A 17,082-nucleotide genomic window follows, 5' to 3' on the forward strand; every position below is an offset into this window, starting at 1 on the left:
AGCATGTCCGACGAACAGAACACAGAAAAATAAGACATCCCCTGAAAAGAAGACATAGCGCATCTTTGGGAGCAAAAATTAATATAAGACACTTGGGTGTTGTGTGGTTTCCAGGCTGTATGGCCGTGTTCTAGCAGCATTCTCTCCTGACGTTTTGCCTGCATCTGTGGCTGGCATCTTCAGAGGATCTGAAGATGCCAGCCACAGATGCAGGCGAAAACGTCAAGAGAGAATGCTGCTAGAACACGGCCATACAGCCCGGAAACCACACAGCACCCAAGTGATTCCGGCCGGGAAAGCCTTCGACAATACAATATAACACTGTCTTATATTCGGGGAAACACGGTAGCTATATTATCTGTATATCTGTACATAATAACAATCTGTACAAGAAACTCTATATACCCTGAAAACATCACCTCAAGTGCAATATATACAAGCAACTGCTTAGATATGATAAATAAATACAATAAATATGCTGCACAATTCTGATTTTTAATCATCAGTTTCCCAATTTGAATGATCACGTTCAGTCAGCCCGTGGCTGTACTGGAAGTCTTAAATGTCACAGTTTATGTGGTTCCCCAAGAGGCCTGCTCTTTCACAGCTCTTGGTTTTTTGGCAGCCAGAAATGTTGTTTTACTGGGTGTTTGGGAAAAGCTAAGTTTGTGATTGTGCTGCTTCCTGTTTTTCCTTTCCTCGTGGGGGTCTTTGGCATTGCCTATCAGTTTTTGATTCTGCGTTTTTGCCGCGCTAAGGTAGCACGATGTTCCGATTGTTAGCTGTTTTGCAGGTCTAAACACGCCCAAAAAAACCCCAAGATTTTTTTTTAAAATGCATCAAGTTAGAATTGATGGAGCCAGACAGTTAAGTAAGACCAGATATTTGCACAAGAACAAAATGCATCAATTCACCTCTTCATTAATATGGATTAAAATATTAAAAGAGGCCAAAAGGTTCATTAGGCTAAGATCGGCAGGATGGACTAATTATCTTGGATCGGCATCTTTCTCCCTCGGAGTAATGGAGGAAAGGGCACCTATAGCCATCTGCCTACTGTGTAACTCTTACAATGGAGTCCTAAACAAGTTACACCCTTCTGAGCCCGGTGACTTCAACAGGTTCAAAGAGGTATAACTCTGCTTAAGATGGCACAATCTTTCACGTTAGATCCTTGCAAAAAAAAAAAAAACAGACCAAACCCAGGCCTCAACATTTGCCCCATTTCCCATGTCCTTTTCTTGAAGTGCCTTATTTGTTCTTCTGAAATCATGAATACAACTTTAAGCATTACAAACTGTATTTCAACAAGATTTTCTGTTAAGTCCACAAGAGATTAAGCTTCTTGTAGCAAAATACAGTCAACTTGGCTTGCTTGGTAAGTCATACTTCGCAATCTGTCTCCAAATTAATTCTGCCCTTAAAGAGAAAAACAAGCACTTTCATGCACAATCTCCGCATTCCTAGAAGTCCCAAGTCCCAAAGCCGTTTTATTATAAAGCAAATTGAAAGCAAATTTTGTATCGCATGACTGTTTTACAGAGTGCATGGCAGTAAATTCAGCCTGGCTGTATCTCTGATGCAATACTTGTAAAAATACAAGTATGTTCATTGCACTCATGTTTTCAGGCCACACAGTTCGTCTTAATGTGTCAAGTGACCCTTAGCACAGCAGTCCTATCTGTGTTTCCTAAGAATCAATCTTCCTTACCATGCCTGGGCCATACCTTATGGCACAGGTGTCAAACTCGCGCCTCTCCAGATGTTATGGACTACAGTTCCCATCATCCCCCTGCCAGCATGATGCTCAGGGACGGAAGGGAAGGGTTAATTTTCCCTCAGAGACAAGTTTGACAGCTGTGCCTTATGGGGTGTGGAGCCTGGGATAAGCTCCTCCCACATCCCTCCCACCTTGCCAGATTTCCTTTCTAGAACACAGCTGACTGTACTTCTGTCTCCAATCACTGACAGTCACCTGAATGGCTAGTCTCACCTCCCATGTGATTGGCGGCTTCTTCAGCGAAGTGTGACCTATGGCCATAGTGCAAGTCAGGGACTGTCACCTTGATTTGCCCTGCAGCTCTGAACGCAACCAGAGCTGGCTCCACAGAGGGAGGTATGCAAGACAGGACCCTCTACTGGTTTTAAGAGCACTGCCCACCTCGATGGTCTTGATGCTTCAGGAATATGTAAACTAGCTCACATTTTGTGTATTGTTGAAGGCAATCAACTGGCTATGGTGGGTTTCCAGGCTGTCTGGCTGTGGTGTGGTAGTTTTTGCTCCTAACTTTTTGCCTCATCTATGGCTGGCATCTTCAGAGGCATGTCACTTGTGTTTCTAACCGTGGCACAATGATAACACAGAGAAACGCATCTCACCGTGACATGCCTCTGTAGATGCCAGCCATAAATGCAGGCAAAATGTAAGAAGCAAAAACTACCAGACCACGGCCACACAGACCGGAAGACCCACAACAGTTAGCTCACGTTTACTGGCATCATGAGAGCAATGGCAGCAAGATTCACGATGACCTTCATTCCCTCTACAATGAAATCACATTCATCTTCAGTTTTTAAAAGGTCAGACAACTCCCCAACTTTGGCATTTCTAAGCTCCAGTAGCAAAAGCCAACCAGATATATTGATTTTTCTATTAATTCACCACTCACAATGAGTGGAAAGAGTTCAGTGTTACCAGGAAGGGGGTGGTGCTACAGCTGGGGAGAAAAACATTTTAACATTAAGAACATAAGAACAAGCCAGATGGATCAGACCAGAGTCCATCTAGTCCAGTTCTCTGCTACTCGCAATGGCCCACCAGGTGCCATTGGGAGCTCACGTGCAGGATGTGAAAGCAATGGCCTTCTGCGGCTGTTGCTCCCGATCACCTGGTCTGCTAATGCCTTTGCAATCTCAGATCAAAGAGGATCAAGATTGGTAGCCATAGATCGACTTCTCCTCCAAAAATCTGTCCAAGCCCTTTTTAAAGCTATCCAGGTTAGTGGCCATCACCACCTCCTGTGGCAGCATATTCCAAACACCAATCACACGTTGCGTGAAGAAGTGTTTCCTTTTATTAGTCCTAATTCTTCCCCCCAGCATTTTCAGTGAATGCCCCCTGGTTCTAGTATTGTGAGAAAGAGAGAGAAATTTCTCTCTGTCAACATTTTCTACCCCAAGCATAATTTTATAGACTTCAATCATATCCCCCCTCAGACGTCTCCTCTCCAAACTAAAGAGTCCCAAACGCTGCAGCCTCTCCTCATAAGGAAGGCGCTCCAGTCCCTCAATCATCCTCGTTGCCCTTCTCTGCACTTTTTCTATCTCTTCAATATCCTTTTTGAGATGTGGCGACCAGAACTGAACACAGGACTCCAAGTGCAGTCGCACCACTGCTTTATATAAGGGCATTACTTAGGTGCCAGATGTTTAGAGCTAAAAGCAATTCAGATTCACAGGCACCACCATAAAATGTTAAGGAATCGAATGCCTGAAGTCTCTCCAGACTTTGGCTAGTTCATACAATGAAACATGCTGGAGATATATAAACTCTCCAGAACAAGGCATTAATATAAAGATAAATACAGATGAAATGTTATTTGAAGGGTGGGGCCAATGTAGAAGATTGCTCAGCAAATTCTGCATCAGACATAAAGACTTCTCTCCGGGAGCATGCATAGGAGAAACTGCCTCTCCTTGTTTGGAACAGAAACCTGTGGTGCACAGCACTGATTGGTTTGTACCTGGGTCCTCTAATCTACCTCACTGCTCCTTGGGGAGTAGTTTTACAACTACCCCACATTTTTTTTTAAAAAAAGGGGGCAAATATATATATTTTTACATGCATAAATGTACAAGGCAGACCACCTGCTCAAAATTGTGCCAGAGGCCATCCATGTCCAAATCAGTATTAGGATCCTGACGCTGCATATTCAAAACCCCACTCAGTTCCGAAGTTTACTGAGTGATCCAATCATTCTCTCTCAGACACATATGCCTTACAGGGCTGTTGTGAGAAGAAACTCAGGCAAGAAAAAGGATATACAGGACTCCTTGAAGCTCCTGTTTTGTTTTTTTTTACTTAGGTGTGAACACATTAAGTTGACTTACTGAGTTCTTCTCCCAAAGGCACCTGGTGGGCCACTGCGAGTAGCAGAGTGCTGGACTAGATGGACTCTGGTCTGATCCAGCAGGCTAGTTCTTATGTTCTTATGTTCTCGCTCAGAGTTGTCTATCTTGACTGGGCCTAGCTCTGCAGGATCTTAGGTAGGGAGAAGCCTTTCCCAATAAAGTTGGTTCCTGAGATTATTTAATGGAAGTAGATCATCTGCATATGGAGTGTATGCACTACCACTCAGCCACGGCCCATTTACAGCTGCTTGCAGCCCAAGCAAGTGAGTGCCAGCTACCCCTAGGCCATGCATTAGAGGGAGATAACGTTGAACCTACCGCATTGCTGCTGCACCTACCGCACTGCCAACCAGACAGAGTGTTTTCAGCCAAATGAGAGTAATATACAAGGGAATGCCATCTTTATAACAAGCTATATATTCAGCGCCATAATTAACGGTTCATTCTGTACGCCACTCTTGTTTGTTGGGGAAAGGTGGGGTGCAAAATGTTCTAAAAATAAATACTAGAGTGCCAGCTAATTTCACTCTGGGCATCAGACGTGCTGGCACCAGACTCCCCGAGTCATCTTCCTGTCTCACATGGATAAATGCAGGTTGACGTTAACGGCTGCAAAGTGGAAGCTAGTCTTGAAGGAGTTGTCACTGGCACAAAGGTGGCATACAAAACCAGATCTGGAAGCCATACTAGCTAGTTCTAGATTGCTAAGGGGTGTGTGTTTGTCAGAGTACCCGATGAGGCGCTGTCAAATCGCAGGGCAAGTTTACAACCGAATTCCAGCAGAACAAGTTCTATACTGCAAGAATATATTTTTCAAAAATGCAGCAGCGCTACAGAGAGCCAGAGGTCTCGTTAAACCTGCCCGCACTGAAGTTCCCCTCGTAAAACGATCTTTGCGGGCACTGCGCATTTACACATCATCATTGGGGGCGCTTTAAAACAAGCCACTTCATTGTTCAGATTTCGCAGTAAAAAAGTAACATGTTACGTGGCGCTAATTGATCCCGGATTCACACTTTCAAAACACTCACAAGAGGCTTATTATATTTGCGCAGGAAGAGACATTTTGTTACAAAAGATTCACATGCCTCCTCTCTTTCTCTCCGGACCACTGTGCTTATATAGGTATGGCCCAGATATTTTGAATTTGCCTTTTCCTCTCACACCAACGTTTATAACAGATCCATCCTATCGTGTGCGGCAGTGAAAGGCAAATTCTCTTTCCTTTCCCACACTGTCCATCTACTGTATTCTGTCATCTCTTCTGTCAACAAGGTCTATTTGGATATGCAACCCCAGATGGGAAGTGTTTGAAAACAAGGGGACGAACACCTTGGTTATTGGCTTTCTGTGTGTTTCACAGGAGCAGCAGTGGCGTAGGAGGTTAAGAGCTCGTATATCTAATCTGGAGGAACTGGGTTTGATTCCCAGCTCTGCCACCTGAGGTGTGGAGGCTTATCTGGGGAATTCAGATTAGCCTATGCACTCCCACACACGCCAGCTGGGTGACCTTGGGCTAGTCACAGTTCTTCAGAGCTCTCTCAGCCCCACCTACCTCACAGGGTGTTTGTTGTGAGGGGGGAAGGGCAAGGAGATTGTAAGCCCCTTTGAGTCTCCTGCAGGAGAGAAAGGGGGATATAAATCCTCCTCCTCCTCCTCCTCCTCCTCCTCCTCCTCTTCTTCTTCTTCTTCTTCTTCTTCTTCTTCTTCTTCTTCTTCTTCTTCTTCTTCTTCTTCTTCTTCTTCTTCTTCTCGGGTAAACTAACAGATGAGGTTTTGTTTAATGATTATCAGTTCACCATGACATTCAAAAACAAACGCGGTGAGCAAAGTTTTCAGGCAATTTTAGTGGCTCGCTAATAAAAGTCTTCCACTTGGTCTTTGTTGTTCCAAATTCCTTTGGCCCTGTTGAAAGAAGATGTAACCAAACTTCCCCACACCCCACACATTCCTCACATACCAATTCTGACTTCTAAGGCCAGAAATAAAATGACCGGTTGGGTTTTTCTTGAACTGACGCCCACTTCGTTAACCCCACTGAGTGCTCATCCCTAACTGAAGTAAAACCTGAGTACCCCCATATATTTTATTTTAACCGTATCTTTCTTCCCAGCAGCACAAGGTGGTGTAAATGGTTTCTCTCACCCCACATTTTTTCCCCTCAGGACAACTGTGTGAAGTGAGATGGGCTGACAAATAATGAACTACATTTGTGCACATTCATCCACGGTTCCTGTAACCTAAAGAGCCAGACACAAGGGGCATTTTGAAAGCATTCTCTCCTCTTTTCCTTCACCTTAATCTGATGCCTTTGGGAACCTTGTAAATATTTATATGTGTATTTAAAAGATTTCCATCTTACACCAATCCTCTCAGTTCGAGGTGGCTTACATAAAAGAGCAGGAGATAAAAATTAAGGCTAATAGTGAAAAATATGGATATATATTCCCCTGAAGAAACCCCTTGGGCAAAACACACATACGGATATTAGGATCTCTTTCTCTCTCTCCATATTTTGCACTATTAACTTTTGCATATATTAACTTGCTAGCAGGGTGCCCGCGCTTCGCTAGGGGAGTTGAGAAAAGCGGAACGCAGAAATGCAAATTCTCCACCCAGCAGAAGAAGAAGAAGAAGAAGAAGAAGAAGAAGAGGAGGAGGAGGAGGAGGAGGAGGAGGAGGAGTTTGGATTTATATCCCCCCTTTCTCTCCTGCAGGAGACTCAAAGGGGCTTACAATCTCCTTGCCCTTCCCCCTTCACAACAAGCACCCTGTGAGGTAGGTGGAGCTAAGAGAGCTCTGAGAAGCAAAGAACTCCACCCGTAAGATGGTTGTGGCCAATAATATCTTGGAGCGTCCTACTTAGGGCCTCGATACCTCCTGTGTGAGCCACGGTGCAGTCAAGGTGCTGGAGTCCCGGTTTGAGGCTTCCTGTCCTGTGGTAGACCTGTCCGTGCACTTTGAATGTTGGCATGAAATTGCTCTCTTTCACTTGTCTGTTGTCCTGAGGGTGACGTTCAGCATACTCCCAAACAGGCTGTGTGTGAATTTCGGGGTGACAGTGTGCATGCTTCAGCACAGCCTATGTGTTGAGGAGTGCTGTGTTAGAAGGCAGGTGGCGCAGCAGTGGAGCATGTTCTCCCTTTAGCGGTTTCAGCAGAAGGAACAGGTTCCTACGTGCTGAGGAGCCCGGTGTTAGACAGGGTCCCTGTGAATCGCTACGTGTTGGTGATCACAGCGTCTGCATGAATTTGTTCCCCTGTAGCGGTTGCAGCAGAAGAAACAGGTTGCTGTTGGATAGCAGGGCACCTGTGGTTCGTTATGTGTTGGTGAGAGCGGTGTCTCTGTGAATTTCAGGGTGATCGTCAGCATAGTTCCGTACAGAGTGTTTATGAACTGAGGGGTGACATGAGCTTGTTTCCTCACAGCGTGCCTGTGGGGTGGTGGGGTGGGTTTTGCATATTTTGCAGCAGCTTTCTGGTGCTGTCTGTGTGTAATGCAATGTGTAAGTTGCTGTGTATATTTAAGGCATCGCACCAGCGGATCAAGCGTGCCTGTTGTTTGGTGGGCAGTACCGCAGCTGGTCGATGGGGATAGTGGAGTTAGAGCAGCAACGTGGCCATCACTGAAAAGTCCTGTGACAGGAAGCTGTAGATGTAAATGCAGAGTACCAATCACTGTTAGAGTGAGTGACTCATCAGAGGAACTGGGAAGCCAGCTGAAGTGCCTTGGTGCTCAACTGTCACACACGGAATGTTCAGGCAGATAGGCAGAGATGGATAGGAAAAACAGTAAATAGCTAATATCTCGAGTTGAATTCAATATTTTTGGAAATCCTTTCTTATTGAGCGTCTCGGGCACATGAGGAGCCGGCGTGCCAAATTTCAAGTGAGTAGGTTCAGTGGTTTTTGAGTTCCATTGGCGAGTGAGTCAGTGAGTGGAATTTGCTTATATATATCTATATATAGATATATATAGGTATATATCAAAAATCCTTATGTGTGTTTTGCCCAAGAGGTTTATTCAGGGGAATCTTACTCTTGCAATGGTTTTTCAAAGAAGAGTATTAGATCTGTGGCCACTGCAAGAGTAACAGATTCCCCTAAGGAAATTCCTTGGGTGAAATGCGTAGGGAATTTTTACTAATAAAATTTATGTTTATCTTATTTTGAACCACTGGCCTTAGCCTTATTTTTTATCTCCTATAACGAGTGCAGTGGCCCTTTTCTTTCTCCTTTCATAAAAGAACAAAATATTCAAGCCAAAACAAGAAGCAGCAGCCACTAAACAGCTAGCTGCAAAAAAATAAAATCAGCTATAAGATACTCGATACTTATTTAATAAAAGCCAGCTGACAATGCAAAACTAATTGGGCAGCACTGAGGAGGGGCTACACATGCGTATTCACAATACAATCCCCACAACTACCCCCACGCACAAGCCACAAAAACTACAAAAGTAACAAAAATATTGCATGCATGGGGAGAAAAATCCGCCACACTTTCTACAATTAGATAGGCTAGTCACCAAGGAGGACATTCCAAAGTCATGGTGCCACTACAGAAAAGGACCTGTCCTTGCTGATCGCCCCACTGACCTCTGAAAGAAGGCTCCATAGACCAGGGGGTCTGTGGGAGGTCTTGGCTGGCGGGCAGCCTCTTAGGGTTTTAAAGGGAAGAAACAGCACTTTGAATTGTGCCTTGGAAGCCAACACCCAGCCAGGGTTAGCGCTTTCAATACTGGCAATGTAGCCCTTCTAGCCCTGGCCTTTCTCCTCTCCTGTGGCTTCATGCTTGCCTCTCTTTCCCCTCCCTCTCCCTTAGCAAAACACTACCTTGCTTTCATTTTATTTCAATAGCAACAGATTGTTTTGAGTTCTTTCAACAAAAGCCATTCCGGGAAAGCAACCCCTTTGAATTTCTTTCAGGCCACCTACAAAGCCATTTCTACACTACGTTCCTGGCAGCACCTCCCCCAAGGCTGTGTCCATACTCAGATCCAGTGTGGTATCTCAGACTGGGGAAGAAGAAGAAGAGCTTGGATTTATATCCCCCCTTTCTCTCCTGTAGGAGACTCAAAGGGGCTTACAATCTCCCTGCCCTTTCCCCCTCACAACAAACGCCCTGTGAGGTAGGTGGGGCTGAGAGAGCTCCGAGAAGCTGTGACTAGCCCAAGGTCACCCAGCTGGCATGTGTGGGAGTGCACAGGCTAATCTGAATTCCCCACAGTTTAGGCGGCAGAGCGGGGAATCAAACCCAGTTCGTCCAGATTAGAATGCACCTGCTCTTAACCTACTTCTAATTCACATCCCCACTTAGCTATGAAGTTCCCTGCGTGCCCAGAATAACATTTTGAGTCCAGTGGCATCTTAAAGAACATTTTTCAAGGTATGAACTTTCAGGAGTCAAAAGTTCACTTCGTTAGATAACCTGGATGCCTATTTACCCTCAAACACTGTTCACAGAGCCACTGTGCACAAAAGATGGGGCGGTTCCACCCCCACCTCCTGGAGAAAGGGCAGCACGCAAAAGTGACAGATAGACAAACAAGCAAACAAACCAGTGTGACTGGATTCTACGCTTGCAGAATTGTCACAACTTGTGCATGTGCACGGTTAAAACAACAGGCGTAATTTGCCCGGACAAGCCACAGTGAAATAAACATTAGTGGCACAAGAGCATCCATGCGCTTCTAAAGCTGATCCCAATCATCTCCTACTGGGCTTGTGTAGGAGCATTCCCCAGCAGACTGCACCCACGGTCGCATTACCACATCAGTCAATCAGCCGCACAAACCAACACCTATCCACACTGTTGCACCTGCAGCCCTGTTTGGCTGAGCAGGAAATGGGTTTCGCACACAAACAGCAAACAAACGGGACTCTAATTCCAGCAATGCGAGTCATCTCAAATATTACATCTTCCTCTTCCCTAAACAGGCCCAACATGGCTATATTTTATTACGTACTATAGCTGAGACAGCACGATAATCCGACAAGCGCCAAAAAGCAGGGTAGAAACTGCGTAACAATTAAAATAAATAAATCTTGCAGTGACAAACTTGGCGTTTCCAAGAAAATACCTTGGCTCACAAATAAAAGCCGGAAATGCAATGGGATGGGGGATCCATTCCTGACATTACCCCATTTCCCCGAATATAAGACATCCCTGGAAAATAGGACGTAGTAGAGGTTTTGCTAAAGTCTGAAATATAAGGCATCCCCCAAAAGTAAGACGTAGCAAAGTTTTTGTTTGGAAGCATGCCCGACGAACAGAACACAGAAAAATAAGACATCCCCTGAAAATAAGACATAGCGCATCTTTGGGAGCAAAAATTAATGTAAGACACTGTCTTATTTTGGGGGAAACACGGTAGAACGTAAGAGATACCCTGCTGGACCAGACTACCAATGCATCTAGTCCACCGTCATAGCCAATATAGCACAGAGGCCGAAGACTTCGCCAGACATTGGCTCATCACGCTGGTATTCAGGGTACTTATTGCCTCTAGATGTGGAGTTCCTTTTTAGTCACCAAGCCTAATGGCCATTGATGGAAATCTCCTGTTGAAGTCATCAATACTTGAGGCCATCCTTCCATCCACTGGCAGCGAACCCCACAATTTGATTCATCAGAGGTATTTCCTTCTGTTATTCTCAATCTATCATTGCCCATTAACTTCACTGAACCAGCTCCGAGGTGCGCGACGGTAAGCTGCAGTACTGTAGTCCAAGCTCTACCCATGACCTGAGTTTGATCCCAACAGAAGCTGGTATCAAGTAGCCTTCCACCCTTCCGAAGTCGATAAAATGAGAGCCCAGCTTGCTGGGGGGTAAAGTGTAGAAGAGTGGGGAAGGAAATGGAGAAGCACTACCCGTAAACATCGTTTGCCTAGTAAATGTTATGATGTGACTTCACCCCATGGGTCAGTAATGATCCAGGGCTTTACCTTTTGTAACTTCAATGAGCACCCTGACTTTTAGTATTATGGCAGTGCTAGTGTTGTGGGGGAGAGAGAAATAATTTTCTGTCCACTTTCTCCCTTCCATATATCATTTTATAAACCTTTGTTATCAGGCAAGAGATGAGCAGAAGTGATTTGTCATTAAGCCCCTCTGAATCACAACCCTGAACTTTCTTCGTGGTCTCTCATCCAAGCACTAAACTGGGTTGGCCCTGCTTAGCTTCCATGATCTGACAAGATAAGGCTAACCTGGGCCAACCAAATAAGGCAAGATTCCCTCTGTAGTCATCTTTTTTTCTACCCTCACAGTGTAATCCTAAACAAAGTTACTCCAGTCTAAGCCCATTCATATCAATGGGCTAAGATTGGGGTAAATCTGTACAGTATTGAATGGCACTCATTGGCATCTCCTCATAGGAAAGGGGATCCAATTCCTTGATCATGTCTGCCTTTGGTTATTGTTCATGCTACTCTCTAGTGTGGAATCTTACTGAAAGATCTGTATGTCTAGTAACCATCAACCACCACCACCACCACCACCCCACACACACACAGAGCCCTGACATATCCCAGACACCAGAGATAATCACTGAAAAGCCAGACTCACAACAAATAGTTGAAAAAAGAAAATAGCACAGATCACATATCCTTCATTTTTAAGTCTTAAAAGTGGGCAACTTTACAACGGAATCATGCTTTAGGCAACATATGTTCAATTTGCAGACGTGTCCTGCCCCAAACAAAACAAAACAACGCACATACACTAATATTGAAACATCACTTACAAAGAACAACCTCTCTTCCAGAACATGAAAGCCTGATTAAAATGCTACCAGATGCATGTCAAGATCCCAAACCAGAACAACTCATCCTGCTACAGATTATCAGCCACGTTAGATGTTCCAGGTGAATGAGAAACAGGCCCTTCCATGGACTAAAAATAATTTTCTGCTGGGGGTGTAGTGATAAAAGCACCAGAGGAGGCCGAATCCCCACCTTAACACGGACTGGGTGTCCTGAGGGCAGTCATTCTTTCTCAGTTGGGCCCACCTCACAGAGTTGCAGTCGTGAGGGTAAATAATGAGGCAGAGATGATATTCTAACCAGCCACTCTGAGTTTCTACTGGGGAGAAAAATGGGCTCTGAATATCTAAATTATTTTTTTTAAAAAAATATTCCTAACAGTAACAATGAGGTTTTTTTAAAAAAAAGATTCCTAAGAGTAACTTAAAAACAAAAACAGAATATAATTCGGCCAGCATTCCAAATGCAGAGTTTAGGTAGGAAATTTGCCCCCCTTGGTAAACTACAAAATGACACGTGCAAGGAATTTAATGGGTAAACACTGAGTAAATCCCAAGCTGAGGAATAGTGAGGAGACAGAAGAATTCCTGAGACTCCAAAGAGGAAGCTTTCTTATCTAGCACCATTGTGCCAGCTAAACAAAGTGTGTTTGCAGTCCAGTATGCCTTGAGAGTGACAAGATGTTTTGAAAGACCAACACGGCCAAGAATAACTCAATAAAGCCAAATTCCCTATTCCACAGAACTCTGCATTCGGATCTCTTGAATATTTCATTTTGACTTTGATGCATCTGTGGGGAGGCTCTGAATTTGATCAGCACAGGCAACACAGAAGGATGGCAGATGCGCCTTTCTCCACCCCACACCAAAATAAACCATTTTTCAGATCTAACCCCCCCCCCCTTCCCCAATTACCAGTTAGGGCTGCAGGTGAATAATACAGAACTCACAATCTGCATTAAAAACAATTTGGTCCTTAGAAGCACAGATGACAGGCACAAGTTGAAGATTTCAAAAGGAGGCACAGGTAATGAAAATCAAACGGGTGTTATAAGTTTTCCGGGCTGTACGGCCACGGTCTGGTATCTTTTGCTCCTAATGCTTTGCCCACAGAGACGCGTCACGGAAGATGCCATCCACAAAGGTGGGCGAAACGTCAGGAGCAAAAACTACCAGACCACGGCCACACAGCCTGGAAAACGCACAACAGTCGGCTGATTCTGGCCATGCAGGCCTTTGAGAATACAGTAAAAAATTAAACTTTCAGTTAGTGAGTATGTTCCTTTTGGGTATCCTCCTATGAAAAGTTCTGGGTGGTAAGGGGAGACGATCCAATAAGCAGCTTCTGGAGAAAAGGATAGGAGCAAACTGTCTTTGTTTTCTGCAGCTCCAGGTCTTAGGACTGTGGTGGCAGACCTTTGGCACTCCAGATGTTCATGGACTACAATTCCCATCAGCCCCTGCCAGCATGGCCAATTGGCTGTGCCATAGGTTCGCCACCACTGCCTTGGGACATGGAGTGAAGGATTCAAAGTACAGGAAAAGAAATTTCACCTAAACATCAGGAAGAACTTCCCGACCTTAAAGGATGTTAGCAGACTACGCTGCCTCAGAGAGTGGTGGAGTCTTTTGCTTTGGAGGTTTCTAAACAGGCCGGATGGCCTGCCTAGAGAGCAAGCAGGGTGCAGTGGTTAAGAGCAAGTGGATTTTTACCTGGAGAACTGGGTTTGATTCCCCACTCCTCCACCTGAGTGGCAGAGGCTTATCTGGGGAACCAGATGTGTTCCTGCACTCCTGGGTGACCTTGGGCTAGTCACAGTTCTCTCAGAACTCTCTCAACCCCACCTGCCTCACAAGGTGTCTGTTGCCGGGAGAGGAAAGGAAAGGCGCTTGTAAGTCCCCTTGGATCTCCTCTCAGGAGAGAAAGGTGGGGTACAAACCCAAACTCTTCTTCATCGCCTGTGCCTTGCTGCGTGGCAGAGGGTTGGTCTGGATGGCCTTCGTGGTCCCTTCCAACTCTGTGATTCTCTGATCCTACAGTAGGAAAGCCACAACCTGCTGTGCGGCCCATCTCTCCTGACTGGGGACGAGTGTGTTTTCTTCACAGACACACACCTCCCCCCAGTGACCCCCCACCCCACCCCCACCCCACCCCCACCCCCGCAGCCGCCCCGAGGCGTTACCTGCACCGGCGGGTCGCTGCTCCAGATGACGTGCTGGTAGCCGGGGGTGCCGTCGGCGGGCGAGGCCGCCCGGTTGGGGGAGTAGCAGTTGGGCGGCTCCAGGAGCTGCACGCGTTTCCCGCCGGGGCTGCTGTAGGTGCGGACGCGCTCGTAGACCACGGTGCCGCCGCCGTCCTGGTTCTGCTCCGGGAAGGGCCGGCCGCCGGGCGGGCACTGCAGGGGCATCGGCAGCGGCGCGGGCCGGTTCTGGCGTCCGCGGGGCAGGGTGGCGGCCGCCGGGGGCGCGCAAGGCTGCTGGGTCAAGGGTCGGGGCAGGGTGGCCGGGCCGCAAGGCTCGCAGGGCGGCGGCGGCGGCGGGTAGGAGCTCTGGGGCATCGGGGGGCAGGCGTAGCTCTGGGGCGGCGGCCGGGGGGGCTCCGGGTATGGCTGGCACTGGGGCGGCTCGAAGCAGGGCCTGGGGGGCGGCGGGTAGTGGGGCATCTGCGGTGGGCCGCAGTTGGGCAGGGGCGGCGGCCGCGGCGTCGGCTGGACGTGCTGCTGGACGGAGTACATGCTGGCGGGCGGGCGGGCGGGCGGGCTGGCTGCGGCGGGCGCACCGTCGGGGGAAGCTGCTGCGCACTGGCCGGGCGGGCGCGCGGGGCGCGGGATAGTCGTCCGGGCCGCCCTCGCCGCCGGGACACGCCTGCTGCGCCGTCGCGGCTGCCCTCCTCGCCAGCTCCGCCCCGGGCACCGCGCCAGCCCGCCGCCGGGAGGCCAAGCAGAGGCGCGCTGAGCCAGGAGGAGCCCAGGTGCCAAGGCGCCCGCGCGGGCATGGCCCTCTTGGCACAGGCCCCACGGAGGGGCGGCCCGCCCGTCCCTTCTTGGAGAGAGCCTTTTGCTTGGCCGGGGCTCCAGGTGTGCGGTGCCTTTCTGGAACCTGGGCAACTATTACAGCTAGGCAAACTATTTAACATAATCAATCAAATAGAATCAATAAAAGAATAACTATTAAAAAGAATAAATGATTTCAAGGGAAGACAGGGCCGTTTTGAAGGAGAATTGGGATTTATACCCGCTTGGTCCTCCTGTAAGGAGACTCATAAGAACATAAGAACTAGCCTGCTGGATCAGACCAGAGTCCATCTAGTCCAGCACTCTGCTACTCGCAGTGGCCCACCAGGTGCCCTTGGGAGCTCACCTGCAGGGTGTGAAAGCAAGGACCTTCTGCTGCTGCTGCTGCTCCCGAGCACCTGGTGTGCTAAGGCCTTTGCAATCTGAGATCAAGGAGGATCAAGATTGGTAGCCATAGATCGACTTCTCCATAAATCTGTCCAAGCCCCTTTTAAAGCTATCCAGGTTAGTGGCCATCACTACCTCCTGTGGCAGGATATTCCAAACACCAATCACACGTTGCGTGAAGAAATGTTTCTTTTATTAGTCCTAATTCTCCCCCCCCCCCCGCCGCATTTTCAATGTATGCCCACTGATTCTAGTATTGTGAGAAAGAGAGAAAATTTCTCTCTGTCAACATTTTCTACCCCATGCATAATTTTATAGACTTCAATCATATCCCCCCTCATCTGTCTCCTCTCCAAACTAAAGAGTCCCAAACGCTGCAGCCTTTCCTCATAAGGAAGGTGCTCCAATCCTTCAATCATCCTCGTTGCCCTTCTCTGCACTTTTTCTATCTTTTCGATATCCTTTTTGAGGTGGCTCAAGGTGGCTTACAAACTCCTTCCGCTCCTCCCCCCCATAACAGACACCTTGTGTGATAGGTGGGGCCGAGAGAAGGGCAACTAGCCCAAGGTCACCCAGCAGGCTTCATGTGGAGGAGCTATGAATCAAATCCTGATCCCCAGATTGCAGTTTGGAGGTTCTAGCAGGGGAGCGCAGCTATTGTATACCCTTGACCGAAGAACGGTACACTCCTTCTATCTGGGATGGTCGTCGCCCCTTCCCACCCCAGCCGCAGCTCGGGAGTGGACGCATGGAGCTGTGAGGGAGGTAGGGGAATCTGCCTAGCCAGCCAGATCAGCCGAATCAACCCTGGCGATCAATGGGGTGACAGATGTCGCAGCCTGATCAGCCTCACATCCCACCAGATTGCAGTTTGGAGGGTTCTAGCAGAGGGCGCGGCTATTGTATACCCTTGACTGACGGTACACTCCTTCTATCTGGGATGGTGGAATCCTCTTCCACCGGTAGCAACCGGAGGCATATGGAAGCGATGAGGAGGTAGGGGACACCGCCTAGCCAACCAGATCAGCGAATCAACCACCGTCCAATGGGGTGGTAGATGTGACAAGATAAGCCCTCACATCCCACCCAGATTGCAGTTGACTGCTCATGTGGAGGAGTGGGGAATCAAACCTGATTCTCCAGATTAGAGTCCACCTGCTCTTAACCACTACACCACAAGGGCTCTTGACCACGGAAGAGCCTTTTCTTTCTTTCGTTGAAATGCGTTTCACTATTTTTAATCATTTAAAAAAACATTTAAAAAATCAAATCAAGTGTTTCAGTTGAAGAAAAGGTCTGTTTACAATTTTACAATTGTTTTGAAAAACTCCTGTTTTTCCAGTTATTTTATGGACTTTCTTGAATTGTTACAGCTAATAAATAATTCTCTTTTTGGAAAAAAGATCTTATTTGCAATTGGGTGTGTATGTGTGTTAAGAAGAAACAACTTTTCTTGAAATCCTTCTTTTTTCCACCTGTAATTTTCAAAAGTTCTCACAAGTAAATAGTATTTTTCAGCTCTGGTAAGGCATCACCCACCCTCTTGCACTCTTACTACGCATTTACTTAGCCATTTACTCTTGCATTCTTACTACTCATTTACTTATTACTCAGTTACTTAGCCATGAGTCCCATTAAACTCACAAAGAGCACTTTTTTGCACCTGTGCAGTTGTATATCACTCATCACACTATTTGGATGTCCCACGCACCTTCTGTAAGGAAGAGCAGATAAAAACACACAAATTTGAAGACAAAGATGCAATCTCATAATAAGATTATTAG

The 17,082-nt window shown here is 47.0% G+C and overlaps 1 protein-coding gene across 2 annotated transcripts in view; it reads right to left on the reverse strand.

The window, feature by feature from the left end:
- Nucleotides 1–14,749, reverse strand: part of POF1B (POF1B actin binding protein) — a 56,444-nt gene extending 41,695 nt beyond the window's left edge. For both annotated transcript variants that reach the window (XM_048514785.1, XM_048514784.1), the window contains exon 1: nt 14,081–14,749. In XM_048514785.1, coding sequence (XP_048370742.1) covers nt 14,081–14,632 — 552 coding nt within the window. In that variant the 5' untranslated portion in view covers nt 14,633–14,749. The remainder of the gene's footprint in view (nt 1–14,080) is intronic.
- Nucleotides 14,750–17,082: the final 2,333 nt, after the last annotated feature.

This window comes from Sphaerodactylus townsendi, linkage group LG13 (genome assembly GCF_021028975.2).
Source record: "Sphaerodactylus townsendi isolate TG3544 linkage group LG13, MPM_Stown_v2.3, whole genome shotgun sequence".
Taxonomy (NCBI): Eukaryota; Metazoa; Chordata; class Lepidosauria; order Squamata; family Sphaerodactylidae; genus Sphaerodactylus; species Sphaerodactylus townsendi.